Source organism: Pagrus pagrus (assembly GCF_965226575.1).
Source record: "Pagrus pagrus genome assembly, chromosome: 7".
Taxonomy (NCBI): domain Eukaryota; kingdom Metazoa; phylum Chordata; class Actinopteri; order Spariformes; family Sparidae; genus Pagrus; species Pagrus pagrus.
Window position 1 is genome coordinate 5,703,276 of NC_140191.1, and position 19,611 is coordinate 5,722,886.

Consider the following 19,611-nt stretch of genomic DNA (forward strand, 5'->3'; position numbering starts at 1 on the left):
ACTCATGTGACAGTATCTTATATTTATTGTGTCAGATTGTTCCAACTCTTCGGAAATCATGTTTACACCGAGTTAAATAATGTAACCACACCTCTGTTTTAATGGCTGCACCAGTCAATCAAGTGGAGATACTCTAGTTGCCTTGTGTATCATTCCCCCTACAATTCAGCCCAATGCTTCTGGTGTCGTTGGAAACTTTCAGATCTCTACTGCTCTTTAAAGTAAAGCTCTGTGGGCTTCAGCTAAGTCTGGCTGCACAGTGTGTGTGTGTGTGTGTGTGTGTGTGTGTGTAGTGACTGTAGTGTCAGGTTTGTTGTTCACACGAAATAAGCAATTTGAAGATAACACCTCCGGCTCTCACAACTTCAAAAGGCATTTGTCTGTATGTTTTAGACAAACGCAAAATGAATATTTGTAGTTTACAGTAAAAATGAGCTCGCTCCTCACACCTTGTCGACGCTCCTCCCGTCGATATTAGCATATCCGTTTTTCCAAGCAGACCAAACAAGTGCACTTGAGCATCTAACTCCAGTAAGTACACTTTGAACTTAGATATGAGGTCAGCAGGAGTGTATTAATTACCATAACAGAGAGGCACTCTGTAGCTGTGTGTTAAAGACTATAATCACTTTGCCTTGACTTGCAAAATCTTCTGAAAACCATTACCGCAGTGTTTGATAACGTCCTCGAGTTCCCTCCACAGCCCTCCGCACACACTCTGTGCTAGCAGATTAACTACTCACCGATTAATTAACACAATTACCTCTGTGTGTGCCAATCGTTGTCTTATCAACCTTTGTCAGGCCTTAAACTGTAAATTAATTAATATCCCCTCTCTTGTCATTTCTTAATTACCTCCGTTCCAGCAGGAATTCTTGGAAAAGCCTGTGTCAGCGGCTCTGTTTTGTGCACACACGCTTATTATGACTTTGCTATGAGCTCATTGGTTGATTAGCCAGGATATGAAAACATGCTGCTCTCACGCTGATGAGAAGTGATGAGGGGATGGCATGATGCAAAAAGTGGCTCTTCAGATGAGGGGCTTGATTCGAAGCGGCGCTCCTTAATCTTTCTGTTTTTCCCGCTGAAGGTGACACTCGACTTTGTTTACAGAGCCGGATGCTTCGTCAAGAAACTGTCAGTTTAGGGTAGACTGCTGTGAACTGGCAGCGGTGTTTGAGTTATTCAAAAGGAAGGAACTGACACTATAAACATCAAGACTTTTTGGTTTCTAGAAATCATTAAAGAGACAACAGCAATTCAAGAGTGCTTTTTATTATCAGTCTTCTTTGAGTTCAGGGTGGTGGAGATGGATGGGATCACACTGCTCAGGTCTGCTTCATGCTCCGATCACTGTCGATAAAAACACCAAACACAAATTCATAAACAGCAAAGAACGGCGAGAATTTAATTACTGTGAAGAATATATTGCATTTGATTACAGCATATAGTATTCCTGAAACTTCTTCTACTGATGCCGATGTTCATGTCCAGTGAGGACCACTTGGTTAGTGTTAGGGCAAGATCATCTTTTGGCTTAAACAAACAGGGATGGAGATGTCCTGATTTCCCATCAAAAATATCAGTTTTTTGTCGGCACAAACTCGACTGGAGGCCTCTTTGAAAATATGTTGTGGTTTCACACTTACAAAACGCTGAAACACAGTCTTGAACTGCAGTCACTGGCTTGCAAGCCTTCTTGCCTGCAACTCCACCACCATCACCTACACCTCTGGATATGAAGGTCCGCTCACGTTTTTTTAGAAATGTCAATATGTTATGTGGTCTATAACAAACAAATGTGAACATATGCTTTGCAGAAACTTTAATTACCAACATTTGCGTTGGACATTTCACTAAAACTTGGCAAACTCCGAGGAGCTATTACATGAACGCTGAGCTGAGGTTGTTGTGTGAACTTTCCAAGGTCAAATTTTCATTTCAAAGCTGATTTTTAGGTACAGTTTTCTCCATCGCCTCTTGAACATCGGTTTATTTTACATCAATAAGAACACTTCACTCATTTTGGTATTTGTACTCCACATTCAGAAAGTGGGGAATAACTTAAAAAGACACAGGAGAAAGGCTCTGATGGGATTTTATTTCTGCATTCATGAGGCCCCAATGGTGGTCTGCAGTCAAACCTATGGCTCATTTTCTTTGATCTGAACCAGAATAAAACAAAATTCTTTCCTTTGTTGTATTTTTGGACTTGGCTCATTTAGATTCAGTCCAATAATCAGGCTTGCAAACAAAAACAAAAAATCAGAAAGTAATTTGGTTGTTGCTCACTTATTAATCTCTCATCATCCCCTCAGAGGTTAAAAACATAGAGCGGAAACAAATCTAATTCAGGTCTATGTAACTGTGATTAAGCATTGCGGTCTTGTCTGTGCTCTCTGATATAATTCACCTCTGCAGTGTTTATCAGTCGAGAACATACAGCGTGGCACGGCTGAAAATTAAGTGTCAAGACCAGGGCGGTGTTTCACAAAGCAGCATTAGCAAGTCAACCATGAAATGTAAATATCTTCTGCAATTTTATTATTAGCAAGCATGACTGCATCATATATCTTAAACCTAATATTAAACACATTCCTTACACGAGTCACTGGGACGTAGCATAATCTGTGTCAGTGTTTCCTGCCCGTCTCGCTAATACGAGAACATTACAGAACCCGAGGAACAGCTGGTGGTTAAGTCCCTCAAGTAGCCGGATCGGCATCTTCGTCGCCTGAGAACATCTGGAGAACATCTCGTGTCATCATCAAAAGCTCTCGAATTAATGAGAAATCCTGGAGGCACAGCCGCTCGATTGGCTACGAGTTTGGATAAACACATTCTGTCGCCTAATGTCACCGAGTTGATCAGTTGAGACAGCCATCGTGTTAAAAACATTTACGCTTTGGAAGATTAATCATTGGAACCATTGGTGGAAAATAATTGATTACATTCACTCAAGTGTTTTACTTAAAGATCTCGTGTCAGATTTAGTGCGACTAACTGAATACCCCTCGCCTCACCCTCTAACACTGTGGTCACAAACAGCATGAATGGCCTTCTGTAGAGCCAGCGTTTGGTTTGTCTGTTCTGGGCTACTGTGGAAACATGGTGGACTCCATGAAAGAGGATCCTCTCTCTGTAGATATCAGAGGCTCACTCTAAAGGCTTGGTCACACTACACAACTTTCTGTCTTGTAATCAGGAGACTTGCAGTCGTTGCGGTTGGCACACTGCACGACTGATCGGCGGCAGGGGGGGGTCATGCATTACAAGATCACACACAGGAATGACAAGGCCCGAACAGCTCAAGTTGTTTGTGTGCTGACGTGTAGCCACGAAAACGAGGAAGAAAAGGAAAAAGAATATGAGTGAGATGATGGAAAAGGGTCCATGACCATAACACTTTTCTTTTTCGATTGTTATCTAACGAGGAGAGACAACCCTTTTTTCCAGGGCACTTCGAGTTTAATATCTCTTTTCAGAGCTGGGGTTGTCGTCATCGCTCTTTTTCAGGCAACCGATCACGTATTAGATCAAGATGGGGACTCAGGTCTATCCTTAACTACATCAGACAGAAACGATCATAACAGAGACAGAAAAGTCCATTTGTGGGAGCAGATCATCTGGAGCCTGAATATTGATGGGGAGTGTTTCCTCTCTGCTGTAACATGTTCATGGCTCCCAAACCCGTCAGCCATGCAACCACATATTTAGCCTGCAAGATAACCAGTAGACGTCAGGAGCAAATCGTTACGCTCTTGGATCGCGCCATTGAACAGTTCACAGAGCGTCGTTGATTGCAGGAGCACGTGTCTCTGGAAAATCAGGGCTAAAATCCTGAATGAAATATTAAGGTAACGGTAAGGTAAATGCACCTTTCAGTAAAGTGTTCTCTTCTTGAGTATTACTATTTGACGCTACACTCACAGGGGCCATTTTTCTGCAGAACAGGTACTTTTAACACTACTACGTTTTGTTGATAATACTCCTGTCTTGACAGGAGAATGGGATGGATTTTCTTGCATCTTGCTGCAGGTGAAAGTAAGAGTTTAGGTCGTTCCTCCAATACTTTCAGACAACTTTCATGTGTCTTGGTGCCACCACAGATGAAGTAAAAGTGTTCTCACGGGCTAAAATAAAACCATCCAGAGGAAACTCATGAACCACTCAGCAATTTCTGGGCTTTGCATCTCCTTTACGTAACCCTCAGTCTTACCTGTGGGAGAGGCTTGTTACAGCAATGGAAGCGCACGTCATTCAGGCTGGAGTCGTCAAGGCCGTACTGGTACTCCTCCATCTTGGTCTCGATGCCGCAGATTCCCCCGTTGACGCACTCCTGGCTCCAGTGGCCGTACTCTCCCCACTCCATGCCGGGCCCCTCCAGCAACGGGTTGCTGCTGCAGCGGAACTTGATGTTGTTCATGGTCGTGTCGTCACCGAACAGACCCAGGTGGGGCTCCACGCGGATCTGGAAAGAGGTGAGCACGCCGCGGGGGCAGTACTGGGGCTGGGACCAGTCACCGAAGCTGGACAGGAGAGCAAGAAATACATGAGAGAGAGTGGGGAGGAAAAAAAGTGGGAAAAGATCCAAGATATGAGCTGGAAACACTGGAGGGACGTCAGGACATTTCAACATCTAAACACCTAATTTGCAATCCTGGCAGAAGTGGAGTTTTCATTTCCCCTCTGAACGTGATGGGAAACTGCCAATCTCCAGCTTCCTGTTGCTTTCAAAGTACCTACTTTATTTATCTTAATTCTTAGTTAACCTTTATAGCACAGCCAGGTTAGTCCCACTGAGATCATGGATCCATTTCAAAAGATAGATCTGGCCCCTGCAACAAACAGCTGCATATCTAAGACATCAGTGGAAACATGTCAGCACAAATGGCAGACAAGCTCAAAGAGGGTGAGGGAAAGTATTTCTATTGGTATGTTCATTACTGAATCCCTCCTGCTGTATGCTGGCTCCCTAAAATAAAAATGATTGTATCAGCAAGGCAGTATTAAACCAAAGATTTCTGAGGATGCAGAAAATGTACTCAGATCAGTAGAGGACGTAGACAGCTCAACAAAATCAAGTGCACCCCGTTTAATAAATGATTTCTTAACCACCTACTTATTTTCAGTTACAACTTATAAGCCCCTTATAAAGGACGCTTCGTCAGAAAGTGGTATATATCGTTGTGGGTGACTTACTAGCCAGTGTGGGATTCGACAGAGTACAGGAAGCTGCGGTCCTCATCCTTGGCACAAATGAGGCGGATCCCGTTCAGGGCGGTGTCGTCCGCTCCATACTGGTTGGGCTCCACCTGAGGAAACAGACCACAGTTCCCAACAGCTCCAATCAAACTTCTTGTTATCTTCTTGTTGTTATCTTGTTACTGTGAAGCAGCAGCCAAATTTGATGTGAAGTTTCATGTCAGGTTGCACTATAGATTAGACACGGGACATTTTTCTCAGTAAATGTTAATTGTTAACACATAATGCTGTTCTCAGGTCTGTGGACATTGTGGTTTTAATCTGATATTTAGCCTTTAAAGGGTAGATTCACATTTTTTAAGTCCATCTTAAAACTTTATTCACATGGTAGTTCATACGCTGAAACAGTTTTTGGTCGCTGCAGTTGTTCCTCCTCTCCACATTGGCTGCAAAGCGATCTCTCTCTGACACAACTCAAATATAAGATGGCTGACAAAATCCCCCCGTCCTAAACTTCAGCTGAAATTAATACGAGGATTCAGAGTTGGCCAAATAGAGTTGGTTTCTTTCAAAGTTGGTACAAATTCCCTCTTTGTGTTGCCCTGTTGGTGATGTGTCTGAGCTGCAGGGGAGGAATTGCAACACAAAGAAGGAATTTTGAACTCTGAAGATTTGACTAACTCCACTGAAGCCTCATTAGCTTTGGCAGAACATGAATGCAGTTCAATGGATTTTTGCACAAAACGAGGACTCCGACTCGTGTCCCTAATCTCTCACATTGAAGTCGCATGAGCAAAGGATCACTTACAGGCCGCTGTGGCGAGAGGACGAGTACTGCAGCAACCACAACGCTGCTTTAGACACAGACGCTGTCTTAAAATGAGGTTTCTTCAATTTCTAACCCTTTCAACTATCTACTTGTAAAACTAAATGGAGAAAGCAAAGGTGAGGCTTGGATAACTCTGACACATTAACTCCAACTTCAGCAGTGCTCATCATCTGTATCTTCTGGTTCTTAGCATCAGTATCTTCAGAATAAGAACAGCAGCCAGCTGACCGGCATTTATACTGAGAGGGACAGGTGTTACCAATCAAGGCAATCAACTGGAGGTCAATTACATGTCCACACAAATCAGACTGAAACATGACAACAGGCGGAAAACAAAACATTCAAGCTAGAGAAATAAATCACCAAACACAAACCTTTATCTACACAAACACAGCTTTAAGATTTATATTTAAAGTCACACAAAAGTGAACTGAATTGTAACCTTATGTCACCATGTCAGTGAAAAATGTACAATATTAAAAATGACGAGTTAAAGCAGCATCGTTGGTCTAGAAACATGACATATATGCAGATATTATAAATAGAAAAATAGCATAAAATTTGCCTTCAGTTGGCCTCGAGTTGATTGTCTTGATTTGTAACACCTGTCATGATTATTGTGTTGTTAACGTGACTGTTGTTCTTGTCCTGAAAAAGGCTGCTTGCTAAACGGTGACCTTTACAAAACAGATACGATTTTTGATAACTTTCATTTTACAGGTCCGTAACTTTCATGGTAAACTGGTAGTAATTACAAAATTTCCCCCAATTTACAACAATAATTACCTCAAACTCTATTGGAAACTACCCAGTGAATACCCTGGTAAACACATTTCCAGGAAACATCCAACTGGTTTCTGCTTATCTTCTGCTGATCGTGCCATTTTCATTTTTCCATAGTTTGTTGCTTACATCTACTCAAACACAGTTAATTGAAGTACTTTTTTAAAAACTATTTACACTGTCACCTATTCAACAATCAATCACTCTCTTCTTTGTCACACTCACATAAGTTATCATACACATGTTATTAATTTATTTGCTCATGTTTTGTTGCCTCAAAACATACAAACATTGACATTTAACTTGAGTGGTGTGACGACATTATTAGGCCTCAATAGGCAATTAACTAATGCAACTTTTAAAATTGGAAATGAGTCATGGGATTCTTGATAAGAAGAAGTTTTACTTGTTAATAATTAGCAATTTATGGTGGCTAACTAAAAAAAAATACATTCAGGCTGGTTGCACTGATCTGCTGAAAGTACAGAAATTGCTGAAAATGTAATGTAAACTTCTTTTTGTACAGTTCACTGCCCTGCAGAAGTTGGGCTGAAGCTAGTTGGAAATTAAGCCGCAACAACTCACTTCAATTCAGTGGCCTGCTGAGGGGAAGTTAGACAGAAACTAGTTGGAAATTAAAATGGCCTGATCAGCAGAAGTTAAGCAGAAACCTGATGAAAGTGTCCTGGAAATGTATTAAAGAAACCTCCACTTTACTAACTAAACTGCAACATATTATTATCAAATCATGGTTGGTCATTTTTAATATATTTGGAGGTAATTGGTAACGTGGGGGTAAATTTCAATACATTACTTGGTTAAATGAAGTGTTACCCACATGTCTTTCTTTGCCCTGCTGAAGTTGGGTTATACTACTATAAATATCTGTAATATGTGAATGAGTCAGTGTCTTTACCCTGATGCTGAAGCCGACAGCAAAGAACTCATCTGGACACATCTCGGGCCAGGTCCAGTTTCCAAACTGCTCTCCATTGCTCACAGTAAGCAGAGATCTGTACTGTCTGCTGTTAAAGCCCGACCCGGCGCGCTGCAGGAAGGTTTTCTCCACGCACAACCCGCTGGACAACACAGCCAGCAGGGCCACAACGGTGTGCAGACTTGCCATATTGACAGACGTGAGTCAGTGTTTCACTCTGAAATGCCAACTAACAAGTACCGGAGGTTCAGGCTCGAAGCTCTTATAGCTCCTCAGTCAATTCCAGAATAGAGCACTCGTATCAGGATGGATCATTTACAGAGTCGCAGAGTGGTGTGGGAACGAACAGCTGGTGTGGGGGAAAGACTTTTTTTTCCCTCCATGACGTTCAAAGACAAAGTGTGTCTGTTTTGCTTCTAATAATAAGTTTGTTTTACATAACAACATGCAGCGAATCTGATTCTTTTGAGTTTAACATTTCTACATCAGCAGGTCTGCACTGCCTTTACAAACAGGACGAGGTTCAGCAGCAACAGAAACCTTTACACTCATGAATTCTTGCGATCGATGGTGGAAGGATTGCTGTTTTCCAAGATTAATAATGCATAGTTTGAGAATTGTGGTGCCAGTAAATAAGAGATTAGTAGAAAAGGTGGAAACTGTTTGTTTTGTCTCGCCTGGATGAGCCCAGACATCAGACCGTATCACTGCTGTCAGATAAAAACTGAGAAAGCCCATTTTTACTGAAATAAGGAAAACAGCCTTTTACTCAGATAAAAGTGTCACCGATAAAGCCATCAATGTATTCATGCACACATTCTCATACACTCATAGTTTTTACACACTAACATGAAAAAGATACAAATTCTCCTACATTATCTGCATGTACAGGACAGTAAAAAGCTTCGATGGTACTATACACAGGCTGACAAAACACCTAAAGGGCAACTCCACGAATTTTGCACATTAAAGTGTAGTTACAGGTTTTCTGGAGAGTACTACTATACAGTTTATATATATTATATTAAAAGTAGTATAAAGCATTTTGTGGCTCCGGAGGAAGCTGCATGTAATCTGATACATTTCCACCAGTGATGTCACTCAGTGGCTATGTTGCATTGTGGGTAATGTAGGCACCATTCATCCAGAAAATTAAAGGTGCTATTTGTAAGAAAAGTTTATTTTTGAGTCTCAACTCCCAGCTCTGAGATTGACTTTGAGATTGTAGGACGAGTCGGCCGCCATCACAAAGTGTCATTAAAACTCAAAAATCAATTTTTCTTACAAATAGCACCATTAAGATAATCAATAAAAGTACAAATACCTCAAAATTGTACTTAAGAACAGTACTTGAGTAACTGTTATCATCATCTGTGTTTCAAAACACTTCATATAGACATACAGATCCCACATACAGACCTGACATGTCTCATAATAACTCTTATTTCAAGGTGAGACTGTTATTGCAGGTGACAGGTCCGACACATTAATCCAACAATATGATCACAACACAAAGTTGAGACTATTTATGGCACTTTTTTGAAGGATAATATGTCAGCCGAGTCCTTCGTTGACACAAATGATTAAGGAGGAGCTCCGGCACGTCCTGGAGCCAGTTGTCATTTTCCCACGATGCCGTTTATCTCCTCCCACTGCAGGTAAGTCACAGCGGCATGCTGGAAGGGACTATTTTCTCTTTCTTTTCCACCTTTAATGCTTTATATCATAACCTAATCCAAGTCCTCAGCCGAGCTTTATTATGTTTTATTCATTATAGCATTGCCCTCTGTTAAAACTCTGACAGATCATAAGGAGATGCTGGTTCTCGTCTGCTTAATGGGCTGAAGTCAAACCTGAAGCATGAAAAGAAAGTGTTACAAAACAAAACCTCACAGTCCGGTTTCAGTCACCATCTCTGACTAAACAACGAACACTGCACAAAAGTGAGAGATTTCATAATACCAACACTGAAGTCAACACACCTCTGTTTCCACCAATAGTAAGCCGCTCCACCGCCGGCTACGGTGAAGCCGACAAAGAAGAAGACGATCCCCACTGTCTTCTTCAGGTGTTAAGCATCCAGGGCAGAGCTGTCTACAGTGAGTGAGGGAAATAATGACAGTGACATCAGATCCTATAGGAATCAGATGTTATAAGGTGACATGAAGATAAAGTTAGCACCATCTGAAAGCAGAGGGCACAAAAACACTATAGCTAAAAGGCCTAATAACGCCTTAAAGGGACGTTTCACCACAAAATCAAAAAGCATCCATCTAGATTATGTTGATGTGAGCTGCCTAGTTTTGGAGATGTCAGCCTTCTCCTGACTATAACTGAACAACATGGCAGTCCAGGGCAGCGGTGGCTAGTGGCAAGAACTCAGTGTTTCTTTCCAGAAATCTCCACAGACGTTGTTGTGAGCAGTTTAATGTAAGAACTATTTTCTTTCTAGCAAACAACACCAGCCAACTGTATCACCGTGCAGAAGGAAACGTGCATCAGTTCGTGGATGAGAGGCTGTTTGACGTTAGCTAGCTTAGTTAGATGAGTGCGGTGATATGAAAATAAAATAGTTAGTACATGACACCGCTCACAACAAGGTCTGTGGATTATCTTCTACACATTATCTTTATGAGAAGGCAGACACCTCTGCGGTCAATATCTCCAAAACTACGCATCGCACACCCAAACAATCGAGATGACTGAATAGAACTACAGGTAAGAAGGATTTTGGGGGTGAACTGTCCCTTTAATAATCCCTTTTTCTCTAAACACACAATTCTCAATATAAATTAAATGATATTACTTCAAATTGAGGTTCCTTATCACAGACACACTGGCCCACTTTCCAATTGTTTCTAGGACACACACTTTTATTCCAAACGTTGGGCCTGGGTGAAGTTTTTCTTTCCCCTTCTAGAAAATTAAAATTTAACATCATGTATTGTGCAACCATGGGTAGGAAGAAGATAAGGTGTCCTGTCAAATGTGCACGGAAATTCTTCAATAATTGTATTTTTTTCGTCTGATTAAGCTTTTGCGAAAATATCTGTCACTCAGCCTGAGTGTGTAATGATTCCAGCAGTAGATACTTGGACTCGGGCAGCAGGCAAAAAAAGCTGAGCTTGAATATTGGTTCAAACAGAGGGCGACAACAGGCAGTCAGTCAGAAATCTGAAAAGGAAGCAGGCAGGAAACAGACAGAGAGCTGCAACAGCTGGAACACGATGGCTACATGGGCACAACGGACGCTCTGGCAGTTGTGCCGGATGGCTGGTATGAGAAACAATGAGGGAATGAGGAGCAGGTGAGCAGGTAGGTGTGGAGGTCAGGTGATGTGCAAAACATGAGAACACACCAGTAGGGACGACTGCTGGACAGAAAAGAAAACAGTAGGTTTGGAAAGTCCCACACAAATTTGGGGAAGTGAGATGTCTGAGGCTGAGAGGAGAGACAGACCTGTTGACAACCCACCATCTCCCCATCACGGTCATTACGCTGCCTTCATGTCATATCAGAGTTATCGTAATTACGAGTTTCCAACTTGTAAATAGCGTTCACGTCAAAAGGGAACTTTTTTGAAAGCTCCGACCGGCTCTGACTTGGCTTAATAATATGGAAGTGCCTGACAACACGGCGAACGAGGAAGCCTAACGTCAGCCAAAGTCCATCATTCAATATAATTAAACCCTAATTTAATGGACATATTGTAATTTTGTCAATGCACAGTATTTTTAACCGTGGCACAGCTAACCCTGTATCATACAACCCTCTTGAGTTGTCAGATGACATGAATGTTTGCATGTCATCCCATGAAACATGAGTGCAGATTTAAACAGTGCGGTTCCATATTCCAGCAGCCGGCTCTTCACCACCAGGATCTAGACTGACCATGTAAAACCACTGTCATATCACACATTGGTTTGAGTTTGGCATTACAGCTGTCACTATCTTGGTATTTCGGAGGCAGAAGTGAAAACTTTTTGACGTGAGATTGGAAGTTGGGAGGTTGTCCTCATTGGATCTGACTAAGAACCCAAGGACACGCCGTCGTAGTGATTACAAAGAAGCCACACAACCCAGTCGCCAGCATAAAAATCAACAATGTATGTTTCTGCAAACCACAGATATGTTGAAACTTTATATTTCTTCATGTTGCAATTTTATGTTTTTTTCCAATGCTCTGGTTATGTCTAGGCACAAAACCACTTGATTAGGGAGAGGAAAAGATCTTGTTTTGGCTTAAAATACCTGGTTTTGTCGCCACAAACTTAGCTGGAAAATGTCTCAGCGTCTCCTTACAAATAACCAGCGGTCTCCCTCGTCAAAAATATCCAGTGGTTTGGCACTGACAAATGTTAAAACGCAGACTTGACCTGCAGTCACTGGTTTATCCTGGGGTGGGGTGAGCCATTCCCTGAAGCATAATCTGCTTTATCATGTATTTTACTCTAAACAGGACCATAGCTTACAAAATAAACATCATGATGTCATGAGGAAGAGTTGGAAGTGGCAATTGAGACCATGATCTCATTAGGAAACTGTTTACTGGAGTAATAAATCACATGAGAAGTAAGCTTACATACAGTCTTACTGTTTTTTGCAACCAGTGGAGTCGCCCCCTGCTGATCATTAGGAAGAATGAAGGTTTAAGGATCTTCCACATTGGCTTCACTTTTCAGAAAAGGACGCACTATCTATATTTTATACAGTCAATGGTCTAGAGGGACGATGCTGTCCTATTTCCTGTCACCATAGTCCTGCACTCTGTAACTCATTTCCAACTGATATATCCTTACTGAATTGGAGTTAAAACATGGTAAGTAAAAAAGACACTTTTGTCAGTAATGTCGTGTGTGGCATCTACATTTTTCTAGTTTCCTCACCCCAGTCCACCTCCAGACTTGCTTTCAAGCTGCTGTGGTCCACCCTGCAGGTCACCCTCTCCCCTCTTCTGGGTGTGAACTCCAGATAAGAGTGAAGTTGGTAGCTCCAGTCCCCGTAGGCCAGGACATCTGTAGACGACACATCGGCGGTGACCTCTACCCCGTCCCTCAGCCAGCTCACCCTCACTTCCTGAGGGAAAAACCCCCAAACGCTGCACTCAAGCATGGACGTTTCTCCGTAGTCAGCTGGGCTTGGTCTGATGGACTTCGACAATCGGAGGCACTGGAGTGTAGAAATGATTAGAGCACAAAATTAGCTAAATGACCTGCTGGACGTAGAGCCCGCTTCAAGCAGAGTGCAGAGGAGAGAGTCAAGGGCTAAACGCTTTTCTTCAAGACATTTAATTAAAGAACGAGGAGAGAACAATTGCTTCCATTTTCCAATGAAGCAAATTAAGCCAATGAAGTGGAATTGTTAGGTGTTTAATGCCCCGCTCCAAAACCTCCCTCAGTTTCTTTAAAGAGTAGAAATCAAAGAAACTCACCTTTTCTATCCAGTGTGCTCTTTAGGAATAATCTTGCGTTGTATCTGCAAACAGTCTCCACTTGACTTTTTCTTAATGCCATTTTCCAAGCGGCACTGTTATAATGGGCTGTATCCTTCATGCAGTGTTCTGCAAAGCCAACGTACTTCCCGACCCGAGAGTCATATATGGTGCAAAGCTTCCGGTTTTCACAAGGAAGACCATGTCCTTCATGTCGTCACCATACTCACAGTCGTACATCCCCTGAAATAGATAACCATCTGTAATGGAGAGAAAATCAGTTATTACCCCAAGTGTGACAATATTCAATCATTTGTTTTACAGAGGAGGTTTTATGCAAACAAACTTTAAAGCCAACACTTCGGTCCAGACTGAAATATCTCAACATCTACTGGATCCATTGCCATGAAATCTAGTACCGTCTGTCATGGTGCCCAGAGGATGAAGCCTCCTGACTGAGGTGTGCCCCTGACTTTCCCTTCATTTTGAGATGCGATGCTAGAACCCTTGTATTGCATTGAAAGGTGTGCGAACTATTATAAAAATAAAATCATTTACGTGATTAAAAGCTTAAATAAATCAGAAGCCTACCTGCTGGTGCAGTGCAGAGTAAAACAGCACACACTGCGAGTTTGCACAGAAAATAAAGTCCCATCCTTTACAACATAAAGTTGATCACTCGCTGCAGGCAAAAGCCGACGGACTCAATCAAGCTCCTAAAAGCCTCTCAAGCTCAAAAACCTAACTGCTTCCTCTTTTCTCGTAAAATAAATGACGCTAATGTTTATGCACGGGCAGTACTGAGATGAACAGGACTTTCAGCTTTTGTTGTCACGCTCAAAGTTGTTCGACGGGAGAGAAATGGGCAAAACCAGAATGTCGTCAGCCTGGTTTCACTCTTGGCTTGCAGTGCCTATCATCAGGGTATTCAGCCTTGCCACTTCTGTACACCAATTTGTCATTCACCGTTTGTTCTCTTTGCTTTTGCATTTAAGTCTAATTGCAGTCTGAGTCTTACTTCCATCCAGTGTATGAATTATTATTTCTTTATCCGCTGAATATATGCTCTTAGTGCAGAGTCAAAGCTGCAGTATTTTCAGCGTTTGCCATCTCAAATTCATCCCTCAGAGGCTCCACACACATCCATATTAAAACGTGGCAGCTATCTTATCAATCACTGTGCGAATAATTAGATTCAGGCCCGAGCCAAATAAACCCAGCAGAGAACAGAGGCAGTTTGGAGCGTCGCCATTCTGCGCCAGTGTTAAAACACGAGCAAGCAGACATGACAAACATTATTTACTGATCATTTGTGTCACGGCAGGACCAGCAGTCTGCCCAGAAGCTTAGTCAGTGTTCTGATAATTGATGGAGACTTTTTGAACATGCCATTGATCACACGGGCTGCTGTGATGAATGGTTTACAAACACACAAGCAGCAATGTAAGGAAAATGTCCACTTTCGTTTTAATGTGTTTTGCATGTACTTTGACACGCAGTACAACTAACAGGAACAGACAGTTTTTAACTTCCCTTCATGAGATTGATTTAGCACATGACAAACACAATAAGCTACAGACCTGCGGCGAAAACAAGGGTAAAGCCTCTGTATTGTCTCGTATAAAGTATATTTATTAAATACATTTTGCTGGATTAAACACATTTTACTGTGAAGTGAAAGAAAATGATCACCCCAGAATCAAAATTACCTATTTTTGGATAGTTTCGTAGATATCGTCCGTAAAGATGTCTATCTTTTCTCGAATATAATCAAACTAGAGGCACTCAGCTTGAAAAATACATTAAAAGAATTCAACAGCAATGTTTCTTTCCAGAAATCCTGACCCAGATGCTTGAGATAATTCACAGACTGCATGAGCAGTTTCATGTAGGAACTATTTTCTCTATCACTACACAGAAGAAATCATGCATCTGCACCTACAACATGCCCTGTCATGGGGGTTTACAGTATGTGTCAGAATATGAGAGCTTTAGAGGTGTTGGTAAGTATATTTGTCAAAATGTCACACTGTTGCTCCAACTGATGGTATTTTAGCTCACGTTTGGTTTCAGTGTTGTTGCAGAAATAAATTAAAAAAACAGGCACAGACAACATAAAGCATTCTCCCTCCATCTCACTCCCAGAGGAAAAAACACCTGGGAAGAAAAAGATAAAGACGATCACACGTCTGACATCGAAATTCAGGTGTTTGTCTTGATGTGCGTCACGCCTGACAGGACTTGTTGGCTTTCATGATGAACCAGAGTCCTGTGACAACTCCAATCAGCCCCAGGATCACACCACAAACACACACTGCTGTCTCTGCAACCTGCTGGTCCGTGTGCACTTCAACCTCTGTGGAAAAAACACACAGAGAGATCCCATAAGAGTTTCTGCTGATGTGTTTTTGAGAGCTGGCGCTAGTCTTAGAGCCACCTGTCGGTGATGTTTAATATTTAACAAGAGTCCTACTTTGCCATCTATCACTTGAATCTTTAAGGTCCCACTCTCTGCTACTCTATATATGCACAATTCATCAGCTAACTTAGCAGAAGTGGGCAATAATTGCTGAGATTGTATTTAACATTACTAATAAATTGCATTTCTCTGACATACACATTCTTCAAGCGTTAATTGGAGTTGACCTCAGGCACCGCAGGGCTTTGAGCAAAATGTCAGCACACTAACATGAGGTTTAAACACAAAGTATGTCGAATCTGACGCGAGGGGTTTTCTCAAACAACAAAACAAAAGACATAAGTAGTTTGGGATTGTGGGAGTTGTTGTCCCACTGCGTGATGTGGGCAGAAATTTACGTATAATGTGATGTTTTCACGTTTTATTCACAGTGTGTTCAGCCTTGTTCGTTGACCTCCTTCCTCACTCTCTGCCTCTGACCCAGAAGTTGAAGCAGTTTTGTTTGTTTGTACTCAGTAGGGTTCATCCTCGTAGGCCCACAATACCCATGGAACAGAGTGGTTATGAATATCTGTCAAGTTTCGATGTACATCCCTCTCCATTTTCTACATATCTTGGTTGTATTTTTGCAAGTGCAACATATTCTTTGCTCCTCTGTTTCATCCCCCTCTGTTACTTTTACACCCTCTGACTCATAATATTGACCGACCTACCCCAGAACCTGTTGAATTTTTATTATTTTTTATTAATTTTTATATGTAAATATTAGCATGTTAGCTCAATAGCTTCCAGCTCATGTGATCAATTGACTCAAAATCATGTCGGGATCATGTAACTACACTGGCTGCATGAGATACGCCTCTTGTTTTTACGTTGTACATCTGTTCATATTTTTTATAATTTTTATTATTTTTTATTAATTTGTATATGTAAATTTTAGCATTTCAGCTCAATAGCTTCAAGATCATGTGATCAATTGACTCAAAATCATGTCGGGATCATGTAACTAAACTGGCTGCATGAGATACAGCTCTTGTTTACATCTCTAAATATTTTTTATTAATTTTTATTAATTTTTACATGTAAAAATTAGCATGTTAGCTCAATAGCTTCCAGGTCATGTGATCAATTGACTCAAGATCATGTCGGGATCATGTAACTACACTGGCTGCATGAGATACGCCTCTTGTTTTTACGTTTTACACCTGTTCATATTTTTTATAAATTTTTATATGTAAATATTAGCATGTTAGCTCAATAGCTTCTCAATAGCTTTAAACACAGTATCTCTGCTTTAAATATCTCACATTTTTATTTTGAAAACAGGAAGTCGGTGCACGCTGTAGCCGTCTTCTCCGTGTGTTTACTGTAAAGTCTGCAATACAGGTGCACTTGAAACGTGTGAGTGGCTTGCGAATGTCGAATATCCAACTCAAAACTAACTTCACTGAAGTCTTGTCATGATGTATTTTCCAGCTGGCCCAAGACGATTTTTTAAAGAGTTTTGGCTTAAGAAGTCACCCCACAAAGGAAGACTCTTTCCGTTTTTTTTTTACAAATATTAGCATTAAATCATCATTTTGAGGGTACATGGTTTTCACTGGGCAGGAAGGGTTTGAAATATGTAAACAACAACGTAAATGATGTACAGTAGTGGAGTAGAAAGTGCAGTATTTGCCTCTGAGATACAGCGGAGCAGACAAAATTGAAGTTGCATGAAATCCTAAAATGTCTACGTCAGCACTTGAGTAAATATACTTACACTTCACCACTGGGTAAGAGCCTCATACTGTGTTTTTTGTGTGTTTGTTTTCAGAATGAGGGAGAGAGACAACGTGAAAAAGGGACAGGAAGAGAGGGACAACAGGTAAAACAAATAATACATGTGTATTCTGTTAAAATGTATCTATCTGTATAATTGACCTGTTGTTTTGTGTGTTGTCTTCTCATTTCAGAGGGCCCCATGCCTGCCTTCGCCTTGGGCCCCAAATTTCTTAAATCCGCCACTGATTACATGGCCAAATGTATCACATCATGACAATGGGTCCCTGGGCACTTCATTTAAAAAGTTCCCCACCACAGCTTATAGGAGCACATGTAGATTGAAAGAGACAAGATATCTTTGCAGTCATTTGTAGTTGTTTTATGTCTCTTTGTGGCACTCTGTAGTAGTTTTGTGTCGCCTTGTCATTTCTTGTCTCCTTGTGGTAGCTGCATACTTGGTTGTAGTACTTTTGTGTCTCTTTGCAGTCATTTTGTGTCTCTTTGTAGTCAAATGATGGACTTCTGCAAAGAAATGAAACACCTTGGGCCCACGATGTGCCCAGTAGGCCCATTCAGTGATCTATCCATGACTGCAAACACAAGCATTAATGTGCCTCTGTAAAAGCCTCCAAATGTTAAGTCCAATAGAGCTCTGTTGTGGGAAAATATGTGGCTGTTTAGGTGCTCAGTGCTTCATTTTGTTCACAAGTTAGTTGCTAACTGTGTTTGCCTGCTGTTTGGTGCTTTGCAGTGTACAGTGGGTTTTTAGAGCTTCATCAATGAAAACAGCTGCCTGCTGTGGCCAACAACGATGATAAGAGAGCAGTGAGAGTAAACCAAAGGGGGATTTGTGGGCCGGACAGCCAAACAATAAGCAGAAACTCACTAACGAGCTCCGTAAAGCTGAGCGGAGCTGCAGCTTCAGGTGATAATTCTCTGCAGGTTAATCGCTATGAGCGATGCTTTTCAAAATGTCATCTAATAAATTCTTTATAAAAATGTCAATTAGCCACTTTCAAATAATTGAAAAATATTAAGTGGCACTGGAACAGCCTCCATGCCCAACCTCGATACTGGGTCAAATGCCACGTAACGGGCTGTGGCTCCAATCATCCACTACGAAAACATTTTTGAAATTTCTGTGACAGGCCAACCAGGGGACGATCGCTCAGATCCTCATACCAGTGCTACCAAACCTAATGCTAATTAATAGAAAGTCCCCAGTGCAGAGCTACACAATAAACAGCGACAGACGCTTTAACCCGCACAACAATACATGCATGATTATACACCCAGAGAGGTTAATTGCAGCTCCCAGGGACCGTCTCTGCTGGTACCTGCTCTTCTCTCAAGCACACACACCAGAGCAGAGCGCTCCTCTCATTAACTTGTGTTGAACAACACAGCTTACTGTTCCTCCACATTACACTACTGAGTTTCACTGACTTTTGTTCTGCTGATATCTAGTTTGAGTTTTGGAAAGATGAACCCAGCAGCCCGACTCTGGCTGTTTACTGCTGTTTGTCAGAATGGGCTTTTCTGACCTTAAGGCAGTGGTGAAAAGTAATCAAGTATATTCACTCAAGCAGTGTACTTAAAGGGTAACTCAGGTTTTTTACAGGTTTTGGGGAGCATATGTGAAAAGGTAGTATAAAGCCTTTGTTGCAGAAGAGGAAGCTGCATGTTCGCTGATAAATTGCCTACAGGGATGTGACTCAGTGGCTAAGTTGCATTGTGGGTAATGTAGGATATGTAGGATCTCAACAGGCAGATTGATAGTTTGCACAGGAAGACAAGTCAACTAAGGGAACTAGGGATGTTACATCAGGATAGTAGGTGTTTGCTTTTGGCCCGTGACCAGCCGTCAAGTTTTTCTACATTCAGGACTCCACAACTCAGAGGCTTGTAGATTCAGAAACATAATAACAGTAAAACTCAGTGTTTCAACAACCTCACCTATGGCCTGTGGAGTATTATTTTCTCTCTTCATGCAAATTGGGATGTTGTAGTGGCAGGTACCAAGGGACACGTATGCGTCCTCACGGAGTCCAGGATCTGGAGTCCACTGCTCTGCAAACTCGGGCAGACGTTGGACTGCCTGATAGGTGACAGGGTCAACGTACAGGAGCTGATCGCCATCAAATTCAATATCATCCTGGCCGTCTCCCGTCAGGTTCCACTGACAGAAGGTGATAAAGCGAAGCAAGTGTTTACCTGCGGAGAGATTCAAAGCACATGACATG

At 41.7% G+C, this 19,611-nt stretch overlaps 1 protein-coding gene across 1 annotated transcript; it reads right to left on the reverse strand.

Moving 5' to 3' along the window:
• Positions 1-1,264: 1,264 nt before the first annotated feature.
• Positions 1,265-7,962, reverse strand: LOC311259816 (vitelline membrane outer layer protein 1 homolog). Its single transcript, XM_084357149.1, has 4 exons — positions 7,734-7,962; positions 5,203-5,315; positions 4,220-4,529; positions 1,265-1,353 (listed from the first exon to the last, which is right to left on the reverse strand). Exons 1-4 carry the CDS (start codon positions 7,941-7,943, stop codon positions 1,351-1,353), a joined length of 636 nt encoding a protein of 211 aa, XP_084213275.1. The 5' UTR covers positions 7,944-7,962; the 3' UTR covers positions 1,265-1,350.
• Between the last annotated feature and the right edge of the window lie 11,649 nt (positions 7,963-19,611).

Coding starts and splice junctions, on each gene's coding strand:
- LOC311259816 (XM_084357149.1), bottom strand. CDS start 7,943: ATGGCAAGTCTGCACACCGTTGTGGCCCTGCTGGCTGTGTTGTCCAGC. Junction 5,316..7,733: donor CTGTCGGCTTCAGCATCAGG/GTAAAGACACTG, acceptor CTGTTTCCTCAG/GTGGAGCCCAACCAGTATGG. Junction 4,530..5,202: donor GTCGAATCCCACACTGGCTA/GTAAGTCACCCA, acceptor TCTCCTGTCCAG/CTTCGGTGACTGGTCCCAGC.